The following is a 16,161-nucleotide window of genomic DNA, read 5'->3' on the forward strand; positions in this document are numbered from 1 at the left end:
GCTAACACCTTCCTACCCACTGTGCATTTAGTTACCAGAGAGGTGTCTGGAACCCCAGTTCCCTGCCTCTTACCAGGAAGGACTTATTTCCAAACCTATTTTTCTTTCTCCTCTAAATTGTGTTTACATTGCTCGTTTTCCTCTTAAACCGTGGAGCCAGCAATGTATAACATATGCCTACGGGGCCCACTCTAATCAGTGTAGAGTGGAAAGGTGAGGACAGCTGACATATATTCAATGGTTATTCCTTGTCAGGCATAGTTCTGAGTGCCTGGCTTCACTGACTCTTAATCCAAACAACACTGTTAGATGTAGGCACATCCCCATTTTACAGCTGAAGAAACTGAGAGGAACCCCTGGCCTGAGTCTACTAGGTGCCTAACATCTATATTATGCTGCCTCTGATCATATTGTTTCAGTTATCACATGCTATTTATGAAGCTGAGGATTTGACTAGATATTTTTAAGTGCAATGGACTCCACTGCTGTGTTTTAGCATGTGATCCACTCTGACCTTTAGATTCTTTTCTGCTGTTACACATTATAACTGGTTATTGGCTGTTTTCTATGAGAACACTTGGTGTTTCCTCCTCCAGTGTTTTCTTCTGAGGGAATTCCCCATTTTAATATTCCCATTTTTAAAATGGTAATTTTAATTTTGTTAACATTTGTCCTGATTTTCTGGGTACATACTTCCCTTGTACCCATCTCAGTTTATACATTCACTCAGCCTGATCTAGATCCCGGGCGAAGTTATTCTCAGCTGACACCCCTGAACAGCACCTGGCACACAGAAGGTACTATGGAAGCTACCTTAATATTGAATAAGCTTTCATGAATACTTTGCGGGTCCCAATTTCAGGTCAGGCAGGAGGAAGAACAGGTTTGAGAATCAACAATGGAACTGCTTCACTGGTGAGTGGGGTTATAGAGGCTTCTGTGTCTCTGATGGGAGACTGGGAATTTTAGGCCTGGAGGCTGTACTGAGCAGCTCACAGAGGCCCCACCTTTTTAAGACCTCAGGACATGAGTAGTTACTGCCTTCTCCCAGTGGTGGTAGAGATGCCTGTGAGAGAGGTCCTTATACAACCAGGCTGTGCCAGGCCAGGCTGCACTGGGACACCAGCTACTTGGAAGGGTTGGAAGAAGATTGTGAGATTGGTGTTAAAGGGAAGCCTGTGAAGACAGGCAGGAAATGAAAACAGCACAGATGTTATATTAAATAAATGAGCATCTCATTATTGGGCAGCATGTGGGGGAAGGTCTGTGGCCTGGTCTCATGGCACCCAGAAGATGATAGTTATCTCAAGTTGCTCATATTTTCCGCAAGTCTGGTAGCTTGCTTATTCCTAGGAGGGTTGGAGCGGGGTGGGGGGGGGCATGCTCTCTCACTAGCTGTAGCTTTAGGTCACATTCTGCGCACGCGTCCCTCCAGGGCCTCCAGCTCAGCTATCACCTCCTTGGGCAGATCCTGGTTGACCTGCTCTGTCAGGTAGCTCCGAATGTCACGAACCTCCTGTTCCCAGAAGTCCTTGGGGAGTGAGAACAGCTGGGTGGTGTCTATGGCTCCCAGGCCGCTGAGATCCAAGGCACCTTCCTTTGGCACCAGCCCAATGGGCGTTTCTCGGGCACTGTCCTCCCCCTCTAGCCGCCGGCAGATCCAGTCTAGCACCCGAGCATTCTCTCCAAAGCCTGGCCACAGGAAGTGGCCTGCCTCGTCGCGCCGGAACCAGTTGACATGGAAGATGCGGGGCAGCCGGGCCCCCTTGAGCCCCTCCATGCTCAGCCAATGTTCAAGGTAGCGCCCAAAGTTGTAGCCAAAAAAGGGCCGCATGGCAAATGGGTCATGCATGATGACCTTCCCTGGGGAGGGGAGCAGGATGGGTAAGGAACCTCCTCTTACTGGAGAAGAGAAAGGTACCCCACCTCCAGCCGGAGGAAGCTGTGAAATGTTGGCGGTTCTGGAACATCCTCAAGGCAGGGTGAGGGGAAGGGAATGGGGAAAAGATACACGTGGGAAGGGGTGGGCAGGAGGAAGGTCTGGTTCAGGAAGGGAGAGAAGAGGCAAGCTGGGCACACAGGAGTGGAGCTCACCTTTGTGTTCAGCCGCGGCAGTGGCCTCCGAGCGCATGGCGCTGCCCACAAACACCCCATGGCGCCAGCTGAAGGCCTCATATACCAGGGGGACTCCTGGGACACCAGTGCACATGGTCAAAGGCAGCCCTTATCTTTGTACGATCACTCCATCCCTTCTGGTGATCTTGACTCTTACTCTCTCTCTCCTAGGACCTCAGCTGCCCATTTTCAAACCCCATGCCTCCCCACTCCACCTCGATTTTGCATTCTCCAGGGGGGTGCTCTAGAGGCAGACAGCTGTAGTTGGCGATCCAGGCTTAGGCTCTCTGAGCTTTAAGTACAAGAAGGAAGTGGGCCCTGATAGAGAGTCCAACACTTAACCCAGATGGCATGGAGCCCCCACGATGTTTACCTTTGGGTCTGCGGCCTCCAAAGATGATGGCGTCAATGGGGACACCCTCAGGGGCCTCCCAGGCTGGGTCTATGATGGGGCACTGGCGAGCCGGGGCACAAAAGCGAGAATTGGGATGTGCACAGGGCTCCTTGTCACCTGGCAGAGCAAATACAAATACTATCACTTCCAAGGGCACGTCCACCCCCAATACACAGAGACATTTGCAGACACTCTTGCACAGTTTCTTTTTGCATCATCAGCTCCCCACAATCTCGGGTTGGAGGTTGGTAAGGAGCAGGGAGAAGGGAGCCAGGACATCTCCCCTGAAGATCAGGTTATTTATCCATAATGGTACTGCCAGCTGAGCTATGGGAGAAAAGAGTGAGAGAGCAATTGGTGTTTAGCAGGACACTAATGTTTATGCCAAGCTACAGCCACTTGGCACTGAGCAGTGCTCAAGGGAATGGGGTTAAATATTGGCATAGGGTTATAATGGAAAATTTCCCCCAGGAACTCTTCTTTTAATGTATGGGATTATTATTTAAATAAACACTCAAACCTAAAGCAAAAACTGAAACAGGTCAGTATTTCAGACAACCGACTTTCTTCTTTGCTATTGTCTTTGTTGTCATGTTGTTTCTTCAGTTTACAGACAACTGACTTTCCATCAGCAAATGGCGGAAGACAGAATCCCCTGAGCTATCAGAATGCAAACAGGAACTGATTTTAAAGCTAGCGAGGTTTTGGTGGTTTCCCTGGGTCTGCTCAGACCCGGCTAGAGTGATAGGGCTTGAAGAACTCAGACAAGGACATAACCTGGGCAGTCATAACCTGAGAAGCCCAGGTCATTTGGCCCCTTCAGGTGCCTGGAGAGGAGTTGGGACTGAGTCAGTGGCATATGTATAAAGCACCATCACGGGGGCCCTGAATGGACACAGTGCTTTCTCTGCCAGAGGTTACTGGTTGGACCTGGGGGGCAAGGGAGTCTCGGAGCCAGCGCCCCCGCCCCCCTCTGACCCCCAGCTCCTGCCTCCACTTTCATGTAAGAACCATCCTTATGCTTCTCTCTTGCACTTTCATCAGCCCCCAGTTGAGGACCTAGCACAAGGTATTATTCTGAGAACTGAAGCTGGGCACAACATGCCCTCGTTACACCCCTGAATCCAGAGGTGATGAAAGGGTTGGGCAACTAGCCTGTGGCGAAATATGAAAGTTTCTTGGGTTTCTCAGTTGGGTGGGGAGGCTAAGGAGGGCTTAATGATGGTGTTAGAGAAAATGAAGGATGATTAAATGAGGGGGGTGACTGCTAAGCCAGCCTGGAAAACTTGAATGTAGGCTTCAGTGACCACAGGCCACCCTCCCCTGCTAGGCTCCTCTTTGCTCCCACCCCTAGGTCTGGGCTCACAGAATGCCAAGGGCCACTGAAAGCTGAAGGTCCAGAGTGCAGGGCTGGAGGAAGGGGCAGGGCTGCAGGGCACAAGGGAGTAATGACAGGGTTGAGAAACTAGCTTCTAGGAGAGGCTAAGGAGCTGGTCTGATTTTGTTCGGAAAGATTGGCGTGTATGTGTTGGAGGGGCAGGGGAAGGGTGAGGGTAACAATACTGACCTTTAGACAATGGTTATTACATGGGGAGTCGGGGTGGGGTGAGGGTCCAAGTGGCAGGGGGAGGGGCAGGCTTCTTCCTTCCTAATGGGTCAAACTTTATGACTGTGCTTTGAGTCCAATTCTTTCTGTAATAATTTCCAAGACAACCCCCCCTTTAAAAATATCCAGCTTATATTAATTGAGAATGTACTATGTATTCAGCGCTACGTTGAATCCTTTGCATGCATTTTTTTTTTTTTTTTTGCGGTACGCGGGCCTCTCACTGTTGTGGCCTCTCCCGTTGCGGAGCACAGGCCCCGGACGCGCAGGCTCAGCGGCCGTGGCTCACGGGCCTAGCCACTCTGCGGCATGTGGGATCTTCCTGGACCGGGGCACGAACCGGCGTCCCCTGCATTGGCAGGCAGACTCTCAACCACTGCGTCACCAGGGAAGCCCTGCATGCATTATTTAATTTAACCCTCCAACACCTTATGAGATCAGTACTATGAAAACTACCCCCATTCATGTGATGGGGAAACTAAAGCTCAGGAGGTTAAGCGAGTCAGCCAGGCCACAAACTGAACTGGGACGTGAACTGAGATCTTGCTTAGGGTTGCATAACTCCCTTTGAGTCCCAGAGGTCCTGGCAGATGGCTGCAGGTTGAGGAGAAGGCTTTTACATCATCAAGGTGTTGAGCCCTGGGGGCTGACTTACACCCCCTCCCTGCCCCATACCAGGTTTCCAGGGTTTGCCCAGCCAGGAGGTCACGGTGACGCCGGGTGGAAGAGGCTGGTCAATGCCCTCCCAGTATACGCCGCCATCGCTGGTCTCAGCCACGTTGGTGAAAAGGGTGTTACTCTGGATTGTGGCCATGGCATTGGGATTGGTGGTGGCAGAGGTGCCAGGGGCCACCCCAAAGAAGCCGTTCTCAGGGTTGATGGCCCGGAGTCGACCTGTCGGGAGGAAAAGTGAAGAAACGGAAGGACTAACCAGGAAGAGTCGAGGGGTTCAGCCTCGTAAGGTCCTGCTCAGCCCCTCCCTGCCCCGAGCTGGACCCTAGATCTGAGGGGAAAGGTTTTGCACCTCCAGGGCAGCTGGGCTGCCAGGAGGCATGGCGGAGGGGTGGCTGTTCAGGAGAAGGTTCTCACTGACAAAGTTCACGCTGAGGAGTGGAGGCAGGAATCCTACACTCTGGTAAGAACCAGAACGGCGAGTCCACGATCCAAGGGCCTCTCACCATCACTGTCAAACCTCATCCAGGCGATGTCATCCCCCACACACTCCACTCTCCAGCCTGGCAGTGCCGGCCGCATCATGGCCAGGTTTGTCTTGCCACAGGCGCTGGGGAAGGCAGCTGCCACGTAGCGCTTCTTCCCCGCGGGGTTGGTGATACCCAGGATCTGCCAGGTGGGGACAGGGAGCAAGGAAGAGGTCACCAGAGGTTAGGCATGGTCTGCACGGGAAGGACAGCTAGGGGTCAACAGGGAGGACCAATGTTTATTCATGAAACAGGTGCACTGCCTTGCTACAGGGCCTGGGGTGACAGCAAGGGGAAGCCCCCCCGCAACCTTCAGCAGCCTCGGCCCAAAGTTTCGGGCATTTGCGCAGAGTCCCTGGCCCGCCCGTTGGGCACCTGGCAGTGGAGAGGCGAGGCTGAGGCTGACTGGCCAGGCCCCACCCTTGGCCTGCCCCCCGAAGCTGCCCAGATCCTCACCAGGCCCTCACCAGCATGTGCTCCGCCAGCCAGCCCTCATCCCGGGCCAGCCGAGAGGCGATGCGAAGGGCAAAGCACTTCTTGCCCAGCAGGGAGTTGCCACCATAGCCGCTGCCGAAGGAGACGATCTCCCGCTGGTCGGGCACGTGGCCAATCAGGGTTTTCTCTGGGTTGCATGGCCACTGGCTCACCGGCTCCCCTGGGGACAATGGGGTCATGGGGCTGCTGGCAGGGGCATCAGGCACTGGGGTGTCAGGGGCCAGAGGGGTCAGGGGGTGGCAGGAAAGACACTCGGTAGCAGTGGTGGTGTCAATGGGTGGCTAAGGCCTCCTACCTCATAATAGGCATCAGCTCCCATGCCCCTATTCTTGGACATGGATCATCCACTCTTCTCAATCTTGAGCAAACTGCTTTGCCAACTCAGCCTCACCCCCAGCACACTGCTGCCCTAGCTCTTGGGAATTCAGTATCTCACTAATCAGGATGGGTAGGATGCGGGGTTCCCTCTGAGTACAAGTAGGCCTCTGTGTCCCCCGGCTCCGGGCAGAGCAGGCGCTCACCTTGCCCAGTCAGGGGCTGGCCCACGGAGTGCAGACACTTGACAAAGTCGCCATCTCCCAGGGCCTGAAGCACGGGCGTCCCCAGCCGGGTCATAATCCGCATGCTTGCCACCACGTAGGCGGAGTCCGTGAGCTGCACTCCGATGCGGGACAGTGGGGAGCCCACGGGACCCATGCTGAATGGCAGCACATACATGGTTCGGCCTGTGGAGGAAAACGCCACCTTGCTGAAGCGTTCCAACCTGTTTATTCCTTCAGTGCCCCTGCCTCTGTGTCCCTTCCCTGGTTACCTTGCATGCAGCCTGGAAACCTCTCATCCACGGCTTGCTGGAACTCAGCTGGGGACATCCAGTTGCCCAGTTGCCCACGGGCCCCGCCAGCTGGGAGGGGCACCGTGTCCCGTTGAGAAGGAGTTACAATCACCGTCTTGCTCTCTACTCGTGCCACATCCTTGGGGTCTGTGCGGGCCAGCCAGCTGGGGGAGAGCAGATATCAAGAAGATAGTGGCCAGTAGATCTCCCTCATCCCAGACCCACTCTTTCAAGTCCAACTTTGTCTCTAGGTCTTCTGTTGGTCTTATTTTTTCCCATTTATTTGCATCTCAGTTGCTTCCTCCAGATTTTGTCCCAGTCTAAGGGGTAGTTCCCTTGGCCCCAGCCCCCTAATGGCCTCTGCCCTGGCAAAAACTCCCTGAACTTATAAGTAAAAAAAAAAAAAAAAAAAAAAAAAGCAAAAGCTTTTATTTGTATCGGCTTATTCACTTAACATAAAAATACAGACCAATCCCAATAATTCCTGATTGTTTCCTCCAAAGCTCCCATTCTCACTCATTCCATTGGGACGGTCTACTTAAATTTGATTTCGTCTTGGTAAACCCAAAGTGGCCTCTGTCCCCGCAGCTGCCCCCATCTCGCAGGTCACTGGGCTCAGGGCATACCAGTTGTTGTACTTTGGGAGCTTTCGGATGAGTCCCTGCTGTTCCAGCAGGGTTAGTGTGGCAGTGTTTTCCGCCTCGGTCCCATCACAGATGTGGATGCTCTCTGGTTGGCACAGGCGGGCACTGTTTTCCACGAAGTCTCGAACCCTAGCAGGCAGCTGGCCCAGGTCTCCACTCAGTACTCGCAGGGTCTGGATACTGCGCCGTGAGGGCCAGCCCCAGGGGCTCAGCCCACGCCATCTAAGCCTGCGAGAGAAGAAACAGAGAAGTAATGGGCCAGGTGTTCATGGAAGATGGGCAAGTCAAGGGGACAGAAAGCTGGGCTGCTGGGGATGTGCTAAAGTAGGTCTGGGTACAGGCACCATGAAGAGGTCGGAATAGGTAAGAAAGATGGGTTCAGGCCACGTCTGTCTTGTGGCCTTTATGAGGCTTAGTGAGGGTGTCTCCTGATTAGCAAGGGACAGGTATCACCAAACGAGCATAAAGACATATGCCTGGCTGTGTGGCTGTATGTAAAAGGCATGCTGATGTTATTGGAGGCTTAGCTCATACCCATTTTTTACTATGCCTGGTCAATGTTTGGAAATGAGCAGGTGTCCTATGGCCCAAATGTCAGTAAACTGTGCCCAGTTGACAGCTTCATGTGTCTGGTGTCCTTTTCATTCTCAAGTATAGTTTTTATAAGTCAAAAAGGCAGCTGTTTTCATTCTTTTCTTCTGATGTGCATGTTGTAAGACTGTGAAAGCCTCAAGCAGAGGACTAGGTCTTTGAGATGGTAAGCCCCAGGTTTCTAGATTTCGGCCCTTGCACAGAGAGTGGGTGATTGGATGTCAGGGTTCCAGGCACTGGATCTGCGGTTGCCCACCTGGGCCAACAAGGATTGCATAAAGTGCTGCCACTGGGTAGTTGTTTTTTTTTTTTTTTTACGTGGGCCTCGCACTGTTGTGGCCTCTCCCGTTGCGGAGCACAGGCTCCGGACGCGCAGGCTCAGCGGCCATGGCTCACGGGCCCAGCCGCTCTGCGGCATGTGGGATCCTCCTGGACTGGGGCACGAATCCGTGTCCCTTGCATCGGCAGGCGGACTCTCAACCACTGCGCCACCAGGGAAGCCCTGGGTAGGTATTTCTGAACTGTGTAGAAGGCTGACTGTTGGAGAACATCACTGGCTGGGGTGCATGCCCCAATTCTTAGAACAGGGTCCCTGGAGTCTATCCCTTCACACCCCTAGGAGAGGGAAAAGTAAGGTCTTCTCCAGTTGGCCTGGACCCAGGGTGGAGTGACCCAGAGAGAGCAAAGGCCAAGAGAGAGAAGCTGTCCTCCTAATGCCGGGCCTTGCCCGCCAGAAACTGTGCCCCACATGCCCAGCACCGCATGACCCTGTCCCTCCCTTGGCTCTCTTTCCTAGAGAACACATGCCTAGAACTTTGGCTTTTGGTCGTGGGGTGGAACATTAGACTGCAGGGCGCTCAGAATCACAGGGAATAAGCCTGGGGAAGGGAGGACGCTCAGACCGTGAATGTGGGGGCTGGGTGGCTTCACTGGGCAGGGCAGGGTGGAAACTCAGTGTGGCCCCAGGGCCAAAGGTGGAAGCCTCCTGGGACCTGGTTCTGTTCCCCCTCAGAGAGAAATTTCCCGTGAGCATTAATTTTAAAGGCAGACAGCCTTGAGGAGAACCTGTCTCCAAGGGGAGGCTGGCTGAGGAAGTCTCCTAGGAAGCTCCCTCCCCCACTCCCCCCGCCCCAGCCTCCTGAGTAGGACCTTCTCCTTTACCCCTTCTCCAGAGACCACCCACAAGGGCTGGCCAAGCGGAACCAGCTGTGGGAGAGACAGAGGGTCAGCTCAGACCCTGGGACAAAAGCTGAGAAGGGAGGCTACAGAGGGAAGACAGGAAGCTGTGAAAAGGGGGAGAGGGCAGACAAGCAGGGCCCAGGGGTTCCCGTCCTGGACAGGGGATGAAGCCAGCCAGGTAAGAATGAGCGCACCTTGGCCCGCTCTTCCACCTTGCCTCCCTCCTTTCCCGGGCCCCAGGCCCCTCTGGCTGTGCTGGGCTTCCCGCCAGCTTCGTCTGCCAGGATCCAGTCGCGGGGGAGGCTGGGGAATGGCTGTTTACCTTCTACCTTCTTTAGGGAGCTCTGAGCTCAATCCCCAGGGGCTCACGCACCCTTGACCCCAAGGCCCTACTGCTCCTCACCGCAACCTGGGGCACAAGCGCTACATCTGTAAAGCAAAGGAGGAGACACGGAGACCGGGCCCAGCGAGGACGAGCGAGGAGGGGAAAGGAAGTTCTGAGGGTGGCAGACAGAGACGGTGTGGTCAGGGACCAGCAAAGCGGGGGGTGGGGGGTGGGGACGGAAACCGAGAGACCCGGAGCGGCTGAGGCCGCGCCGATCTCCAGCGAGATGCACGACCCGAGAGGCCGTGGATCCGGACGCACTCGCCACCTGCTCGCCTCCTCCTCCTCGGAGGCGAAACCAGGCGGAGGAGGGCGAGCAGGAGAACGCAAATGGCAGCCCCGAGGGGGCGAGCGCGGCGGAAGGTGCGGGTCGGCCCCGGACTGGGGGTCACTCACCGCAGGCCGGGGCGGTACACAGCGGCCATGGTACCTGGGCCGGGGTTGCGGGGTGGCCGCGCGAACGGAGCGGAGCCGGGGAGACAAGGAAGGCGGGGAAGGAGGGAGCGCGGCGCAGAGAGCGGGAGCTCAGGCTAGGCAGGAGGCGCTTAAAAAGGAGGAGGGCGGGCGAAGGGGCGGGACCCAGCAGGGCCGGCGCGACCCTCTCTCCGCACGGGACTCCAGCCTCAGGTCAGCCCAGCCATGGCCCCACCTCCTGCATCTTAGCCCCCAAACCCTTGTCTCCCATTGGAGGATTGGGTCCTCTCCTCGGCTGCCTCCTCCCCGAGGCCCCGCCCCACCGCTACGCCTCGCCCCCTGCACATGATGTAACTTTGAGGACTCTTGCTCCCGGGAGAGAGCGACTGGGAGACGTTGGGTGACAAACAAGCTAAGAACAAGGGGAGAGGCCAGGGGCTGGAGCCCACGGGGCGCTGGAAGTCTAGAAGCCGGGGGCTGGGCATTGCCTTTCCCCTTCTTCCCGGGGCTTGGGCACTCTTGAGCCCAGGCTCTTCTGTTGTCCAGGGGCCCTAATGCTATGGTTCCCTCAGTCCCCGACTCCCAAATCCCTGTTTCTTCTCCCCGTGATGAGGGCTCTTTTCTGCCTTACCATGAAGTGGTGATGTCTCTCCACCCCAGAATCTCTTCTTTGGGCCTCTGGCCTGGTCATTCTCTCCACATTCCCCTGGAGAATGCATCTGCCCCACCCAACCACCACCACAAAGTTCTCTGGTAATTTCTCAAGTTATGTCTCCAGCCAGACATCTCTCTTCAGCTTGAGACCATGGGTATCACCCCAAAGGCCATAGCACCTCAAACTCAATGTGGCTATGGTAAGCATGGGCCCAGCATCCACTCCCCCTTTCTGGTAATAGCACCCCGATGTTCCTTTGGGGAACCACCTCCTCAGTCTGTGTGGTCTTGTCAGTCTCCTACCAGTGGGCTCCTAGCTTGGCCAATTTGTGTGTCCGTCACTCTGGCCACAGCCAGTGGAAATGTTCAGGAATGGGCATGAGGTCTCTCTCTGGGGCTTTTTCTGTCAACTTTCAACATGAGATCTCCTTCTGCTGGTGTTGCTGGGCTGGTAGAACCTAAGCCTGATGCTGCTGGGTGTCAGCTTGGCCCTGCAAAACAGGAACCTGCCTGAGATGGAAACCAGGCTAGAGGAAGCAGGCTGAGGGGTGGAGAGTGACAGATTCCTAATTCCGGGTATAAGAGTCAATAAATTTCTTCTCTTGCTCAAGCTAATTTCAAGTGGACTTCTGCTATTTGCAACAGAAACAACCTTAATTCTCATATTTCTCAGAGTTCTGTACTGGAACATAATGGGACAAAAGAGCTGGCCTCCAGCCTTGGCCTTGCTGCTGACCCTCATCTCTTCCACCCAGGCTCCATCCTGGACTCAACCTCATGTGTATGTATTTGGGACTCTTCCCTCCAGTCCCTACACCCAAACTCTGTTCATACCCACTCCACTGCAAACAGCTCAGCTCCCCTTTGGTCACTCTCTGGGCCTAAAGATGTGCACACTGGTGGCATCATGGCCAAGCTATTGAAGGTCATCATCTCTTCTGTGATCCTGCACCTGCTCTCATGGTTCCCTATCTCAGCAAATGGCACCACTATCTAGCCAGTTGCCCTAGAGGAACCTGAATCAGTCTAGACTATTCCTTTCTTATCGTCCAGTCAGACACCAGGAACTTTGGATTTGTATTTCACAATTAGCTCTCAAGTCTGTGTCTGTTCCCCCTGGCCACTGCCTTAGTTCAGGGTTTATCTCTCTCTTGGCTTCAAACAATAGCTTCCAAGCACCTTGGCATCCCATCTCTCCAAATGCCACCCCCTCTCCCTCCCACCAAGTTATTCTCCAAACTCTGTGCATAAGTTCACTTTGGAAAATTAAGAGAGATGAATATTTATTGTATGGACACCAGGTGCCAGGCTCTGAGCCAGTAGCTTTACATGCATAATCTCATTCAGTTTCACAATAGCCCTGTTTTACCGATGTGGACACTGAGGCTTAGAGGTTAAGTCATTTCTTCAAAGTCACACAGCTGATCAGCAGGAGAAATGGAATCTGAATCCAAGTCTTTCTGACTCTAATTACCAAGTTTTTTCCCCCCCTGCAATCCTATACTGTCTCCTTGATTTGTCTTTAAGGAAAAAATGAGATCATACCACTCTTAGGCTTAAAATTCCTTCAAGGCTTCCTACTACATGGCAACTGATGTCCTTCATAATCTGGTTCCCATTTATCCAATGGTATCACCCCCACCTCCCTACTTGCTGCCTTCTGTCCTATATATCAAACTCTGCAGTTCCCAGAGCACTTCTGTGAACCTTTCTGCCCTTCAGATTTAAATTAAACATCACCTTCTGTGTGAAGGTCAGTGTGCCCCTTAGAATTAACATCTGTCTCATCTATGTTGGTTCAATACTGTGTACATACCTATATTTTTGAATTAATCACACTTTATTGTAGTTGATTTTGTATCTCCGTAATCCTCACTGGAGTGTTAGCTACTTGAAAAAAGGACCCAAATTTAATTTTATTTTTAAAATATTTATTTATTTAATTTTGGTTGCGTTGGGTCTTAGTTGCGGTATGTGGGCTCTTCGTTGTGGTGAGCAGGCTTCTCTTTAGTTGTGGCACACAGGCTGCAGAGCGTGTGGGCTCTGTAGTTGCATCATGCAGGCTCACTAGTTGTGGCACAAGGGCTTAGCTGCCTCACGGCACGTGGGATCTTAGTTCCCCGATTGACCTGGGATCAAATCCACATCCCCTGCATTGGAAGGCGGATTCTTAACCACTGGACCACCAGGGAAGTTCCAAAAGGACCCCAATTTTAGTCTTCTTTTTATTCTAGCTCCTAGAAGAATCTGGCCCATAATAATTAGGTACTTAATCAACGCTGGTGGAATGAAAGAATGAATGAATCCCACATTTCTAATCCCCCCCAATTCTTCCTTAACTTTAGGAAGACTGAACGAGGGGCTCCCTTGAGGGTTTCCTTATTCGATTCCCCTTATGTGCCTCACAGTTTTGCTCGGTTCTCTAGCCCTCCTCCTAGCCTGGTCCACCAGCTGGCCTAGTGTCCACGGCCACCACCAGGGGGCAGGGTGTGACCAGCCTTGCCTTGGTCTGCATTTTCTGATCCCCAGGGCCCTCTGGATCAGCCCTTGGTTGTCTCACAAACCCGCTGCAGTGGATGCTGGGGAGTGTGGCCCAGATCCCCCCTTCAGGATCACGGCATTCATTGAAACTGAGCAGGACCCCGTGGAGCCCTCACAGGTACAAGTCCTTTTTGTGTCCCCGGTTTCTTAGTTGTAGGAAAAAGGCTTCAGCCTCATAGACCTTCCCCGAGTACCAAAGGGCAGATTCAAACAGTTACTAATCAGGGAGGGGAGGTAAGGCAGAAACAGAGGAGGAACAGTCAAGAAACAATAGTGCAGCAATAAAGCAGGGCCCTGGTTCCTCCTCAAGGGATATACATAACAATATCTTTGAGCTCTTCTGCAGGAACTAACGGTCCCCACTCAGGTGGAGAATGGTAACTTCAGGCTGAGCACAAGATCCTTGGAGCACTGCCCTGTTATCTCATCACCAACCAGTCAGAAGAAAAGTCACATACCCTGCAGCTCCCACCCCAGATTTTGCCTATAAAAACTCCCAGAAAACCACTGGGAAGTTTGGGGTTTTTGAGCACAAGCCACCCTTTCTCCTTGCTTGGCCCTGCAATAAATCTTTCTCTACTCCAGACTCCAACGTTTCAGTTTGTTTGGCCTCACTGTGCGTTGCTGGGCACGCGAACTTGTGTTCAGTAACAGGGGCAGAGTGTGACCAGTTTTGCCTTAGCTTGCATTTTGTCCTCCCCAGGGCCTTCTGGGCCCAGCCATTGGACGTCTCACAGACCCCCTGCAGTGGGTGCTGTGGTGTGCTGCCCAGATGCCCCCTTCAGGATCATGTCCCAGCGGCTGAGTGTTGGCTGCTGATGGTGCAAAGCTGAGCACTTCCCTGAGTACCACTTGTGGCTGAAGGGAGCTGTCTTGCCAAATGCCCCCTTTCCTGGGGCAGCTGGTATCCAACGACTGGTTGATGCAGGGCTCCAAAGTCCTGGCCCCCTTGCCTCAATTTGTGACACTCTGAAGGTCCATCCAGCTCCAGAGCTCCTATGGGGTCGACTGAAGCCTCTGTTTCAGCTGTAATGCTTTTCAACTCTTCCTGCTGCCCAGTTGCACTTCTCTCACTGACTTGGAAAATCCTCCCAACAAATCACCTGTACACAAGTTTCCGTCTCAGAGATTTTTTTGTTTTTTGGGTTTTATTCCAGCTTAAGATATCCCCCCAACTCGACTTGGATAACTGCATTAACCCCCTAATCTGACTCTGATTCCATTTTGGCCATCCTCCACCCTAGATCCAAAGTGATCTTTTCAGACACAACCTGATCATTCCATATCCCTGCTGAAAATCCTTTAGTAGCTTCTCATTGCCCTTTGAGTAGAGCCCCCACACCCTAAACTTGGCCTACAAGGCTCTGCATGATCTGGCCCCACCCTCAGCTACTGCCATTCTTCCCACTTTCCTTGGTATCTGCTTTCTGGTTACACTGGGTTTTTTTCAGTTTCATGAATGTGTCTACCTCTTCCCTGCCCAGAGCCTCTGCATACATTATTCCTGTGGCTTGGAATCTCCATCTTTTCCACACCACCAGGCATGGTCACTTCTTACTCCCCTGACCAGTCTCCGTTTAATGTGACTTCTTAGGCGAGCTGTCCCTGCAATGCCACCCTCTCCCCTGCCCCCACGTTAGATTAGGTCCTCATGAAATAAAGTCTCATAGCCCCCTGCCCTTCTCCTGCATAGCACCCATCTTGTTATGTTAGGGGAACCACTGACCGGAACTGCCCACCCTGGCCAGGCACCACACTAACCCATTTGCATGAGCTGTTTTATGACAGGAGGTCCTGGTAAGGAACATGGAACAAACAAGCCATCACCAACCAGAAGAATTTAGGAAAGGTGAAAAGGTGATGCCAGTCCATATGTCCTACCAACCTCCCTGAATCCTCCTAGCTGGAATCCATCTTGGCTGAGTGATGCATGCACCACCAGGAAGGAACCTGTGTCAGAATGATGGCCAGAGACAGCCCAGAAACTAATCCCATCACTGTAAAACTCGAGACTGCGAGCCACGTGGCAGAGCAGTCCTCCTGGGTTCCCTCACCCTCCTGCTCTCCACCCAGGTGCCTCTTCCCAGTAAAGTCTCTTGCTTTGTCAGCATGCGTGTCTCCTTGGACAATTCATTTCCAAGTGTTAGACAAGAGCCCATTCTTGGGTCCTGGAAGGGGTCCCTCTTCCTGCAACAGTTATAATGTTTGTTTTGTTTTGTTTTTTAAAGATTTTATTTATTTATTATTTATTGGCTGCATTGGGTCTTCGTTGCTGCATGCGGGCTTTCTCTAGTTGCGGGGAGTGGGGGCTACTGTTCGTTATGGCGTAAGGGCTTCTCACTGCGGTGGCTTCTCTTGTTGCAGAGCACAGGCTCTAGGCACGCAGGCTCAGTAGTTGTGGCACACGGGCTTAGTTGCTCCAAGGCATGTGGGATCTTCCTGGACCAGGGCTCGAACCCATGTCCCCTGCATTGGCAAGTGGATTCTTTGCCACTGCACCACCAGGGAAGCTCTAATGGTTTGTTTCAATGTAGGCCCATCCCTAGCATAGGTAGGGCCTGGGGAAAGAGTACAGATAGAGGCTCACAAACCTTGTGTTTAAATATTTTAAATGTATGACTCAAGCTAACAAACTATTAAATAAAATATATTCTACCTTGACAAATATACACACAGTGGTCTGGAATTTGGTTCAAATTTGGATTTTGTTTGGAATCCTCAAGATTCCACAGCAGAATGTGGTGGTGTGGAGAGAAGCAGCTTTCAGCCACTGGTCTTCAGGCCCACTTCTTTTCCCACCTATGACACCATATTCTACTTCTACACCTCATGTGCATGCACGTGGACCTCCTGTCTATACATCCCAATTCTGTACACAGCCTCCTGCAAACAGCCACCCCTTGGCCACCCACTGGGTTTAGAAATGTGTGTATGAGTAGTGTGATCTACCCTTGGGAAGGCAAACCCAGGAAAGAGGTCCATGTGGGCCCTAGAAGTGGGCTTGGGGATCTTTGGACAAGGAATTCCTAAGTATCTGGAGTGTGGTCCAGAAGGGGTTTGGGGTGTGGGCAGGGGATGCCTGGACCCCTCACTCCAAGGGACACAGCCAGAA

The 16,161-nt window shown here is 52.9% G+C and overlaps 1 protein-coding gene across 3 annotated transcripts; it reads right to left on the reverse strand.

Annotated features, from left to right (window-relative positions):
* Window positions 1–1,213: 1,213 nt before the first annotated feature.
* PCK2 (phosphoenolpyruvate carboxykinase 2, mitochondrial) lies at window positions 1,214–9,974 on the reverse strand. Of its 3 annotated transcripts, none has more exons than XM_060096405.1 (10): window positions 9,837–9,974; window positions 7,268–7,513; window positions 6,621–6,805; window positions 6,331–6,534; window positions 5,782–5,969; window positions 5,294–5,456; window positions 4,791–5,009; window positions 2,489–2,626; window positions 2,095–2,190; window positions 1,214–1,863 (listed from the first exon to the last, which is right to left on the reverse strand). In XM_060096405.1, the coding sequence occupies exons 1-10, from the start codon at window positions 9,863–9,865 to the stop codon at window positions 1,409–1,411; spliced, it is 1,923 nt and encodes a 640-aa protein (XP_059952388.1). In that variant the 5' UTR covers window positions 9,866–9,974; the 3' UTR covers window positions 1,214–1,408. The 3 variants fall into 3 exon arrangements, with proteins under 3 accessions (XP_059952388.1, XP_059952389.1, XP_059952390.1); XM_060096406.1 differs by having other exon boundaries at window positions 1,414–1,531; XM_060096407.1 differs by lacking the exons at window positions 1,214–1,863; window positions 2,095–2,190; window positions 2,489–2,626 and adding an exon at window positions 2,667–2,836.
* Window positions 9,975–16,161: the final 6,187 nt, after the last annotated feature.

Source organism: Mesoplodon densirostris, chromosome 4 (genome assembly GCF_025265405.1).
Source record: "Mesoplodon densirostris isolate mMesDen1 chromosome 4, mMesDen1 primary haplotype, whole genome shotgun sequence".
Lineage (NCBI taxonomy): Eukaryota > Metazoa > Chordata > Mammalia > Artiodactyla > Ziphiidae > Mesoplodon > Mesoplodon densirostris.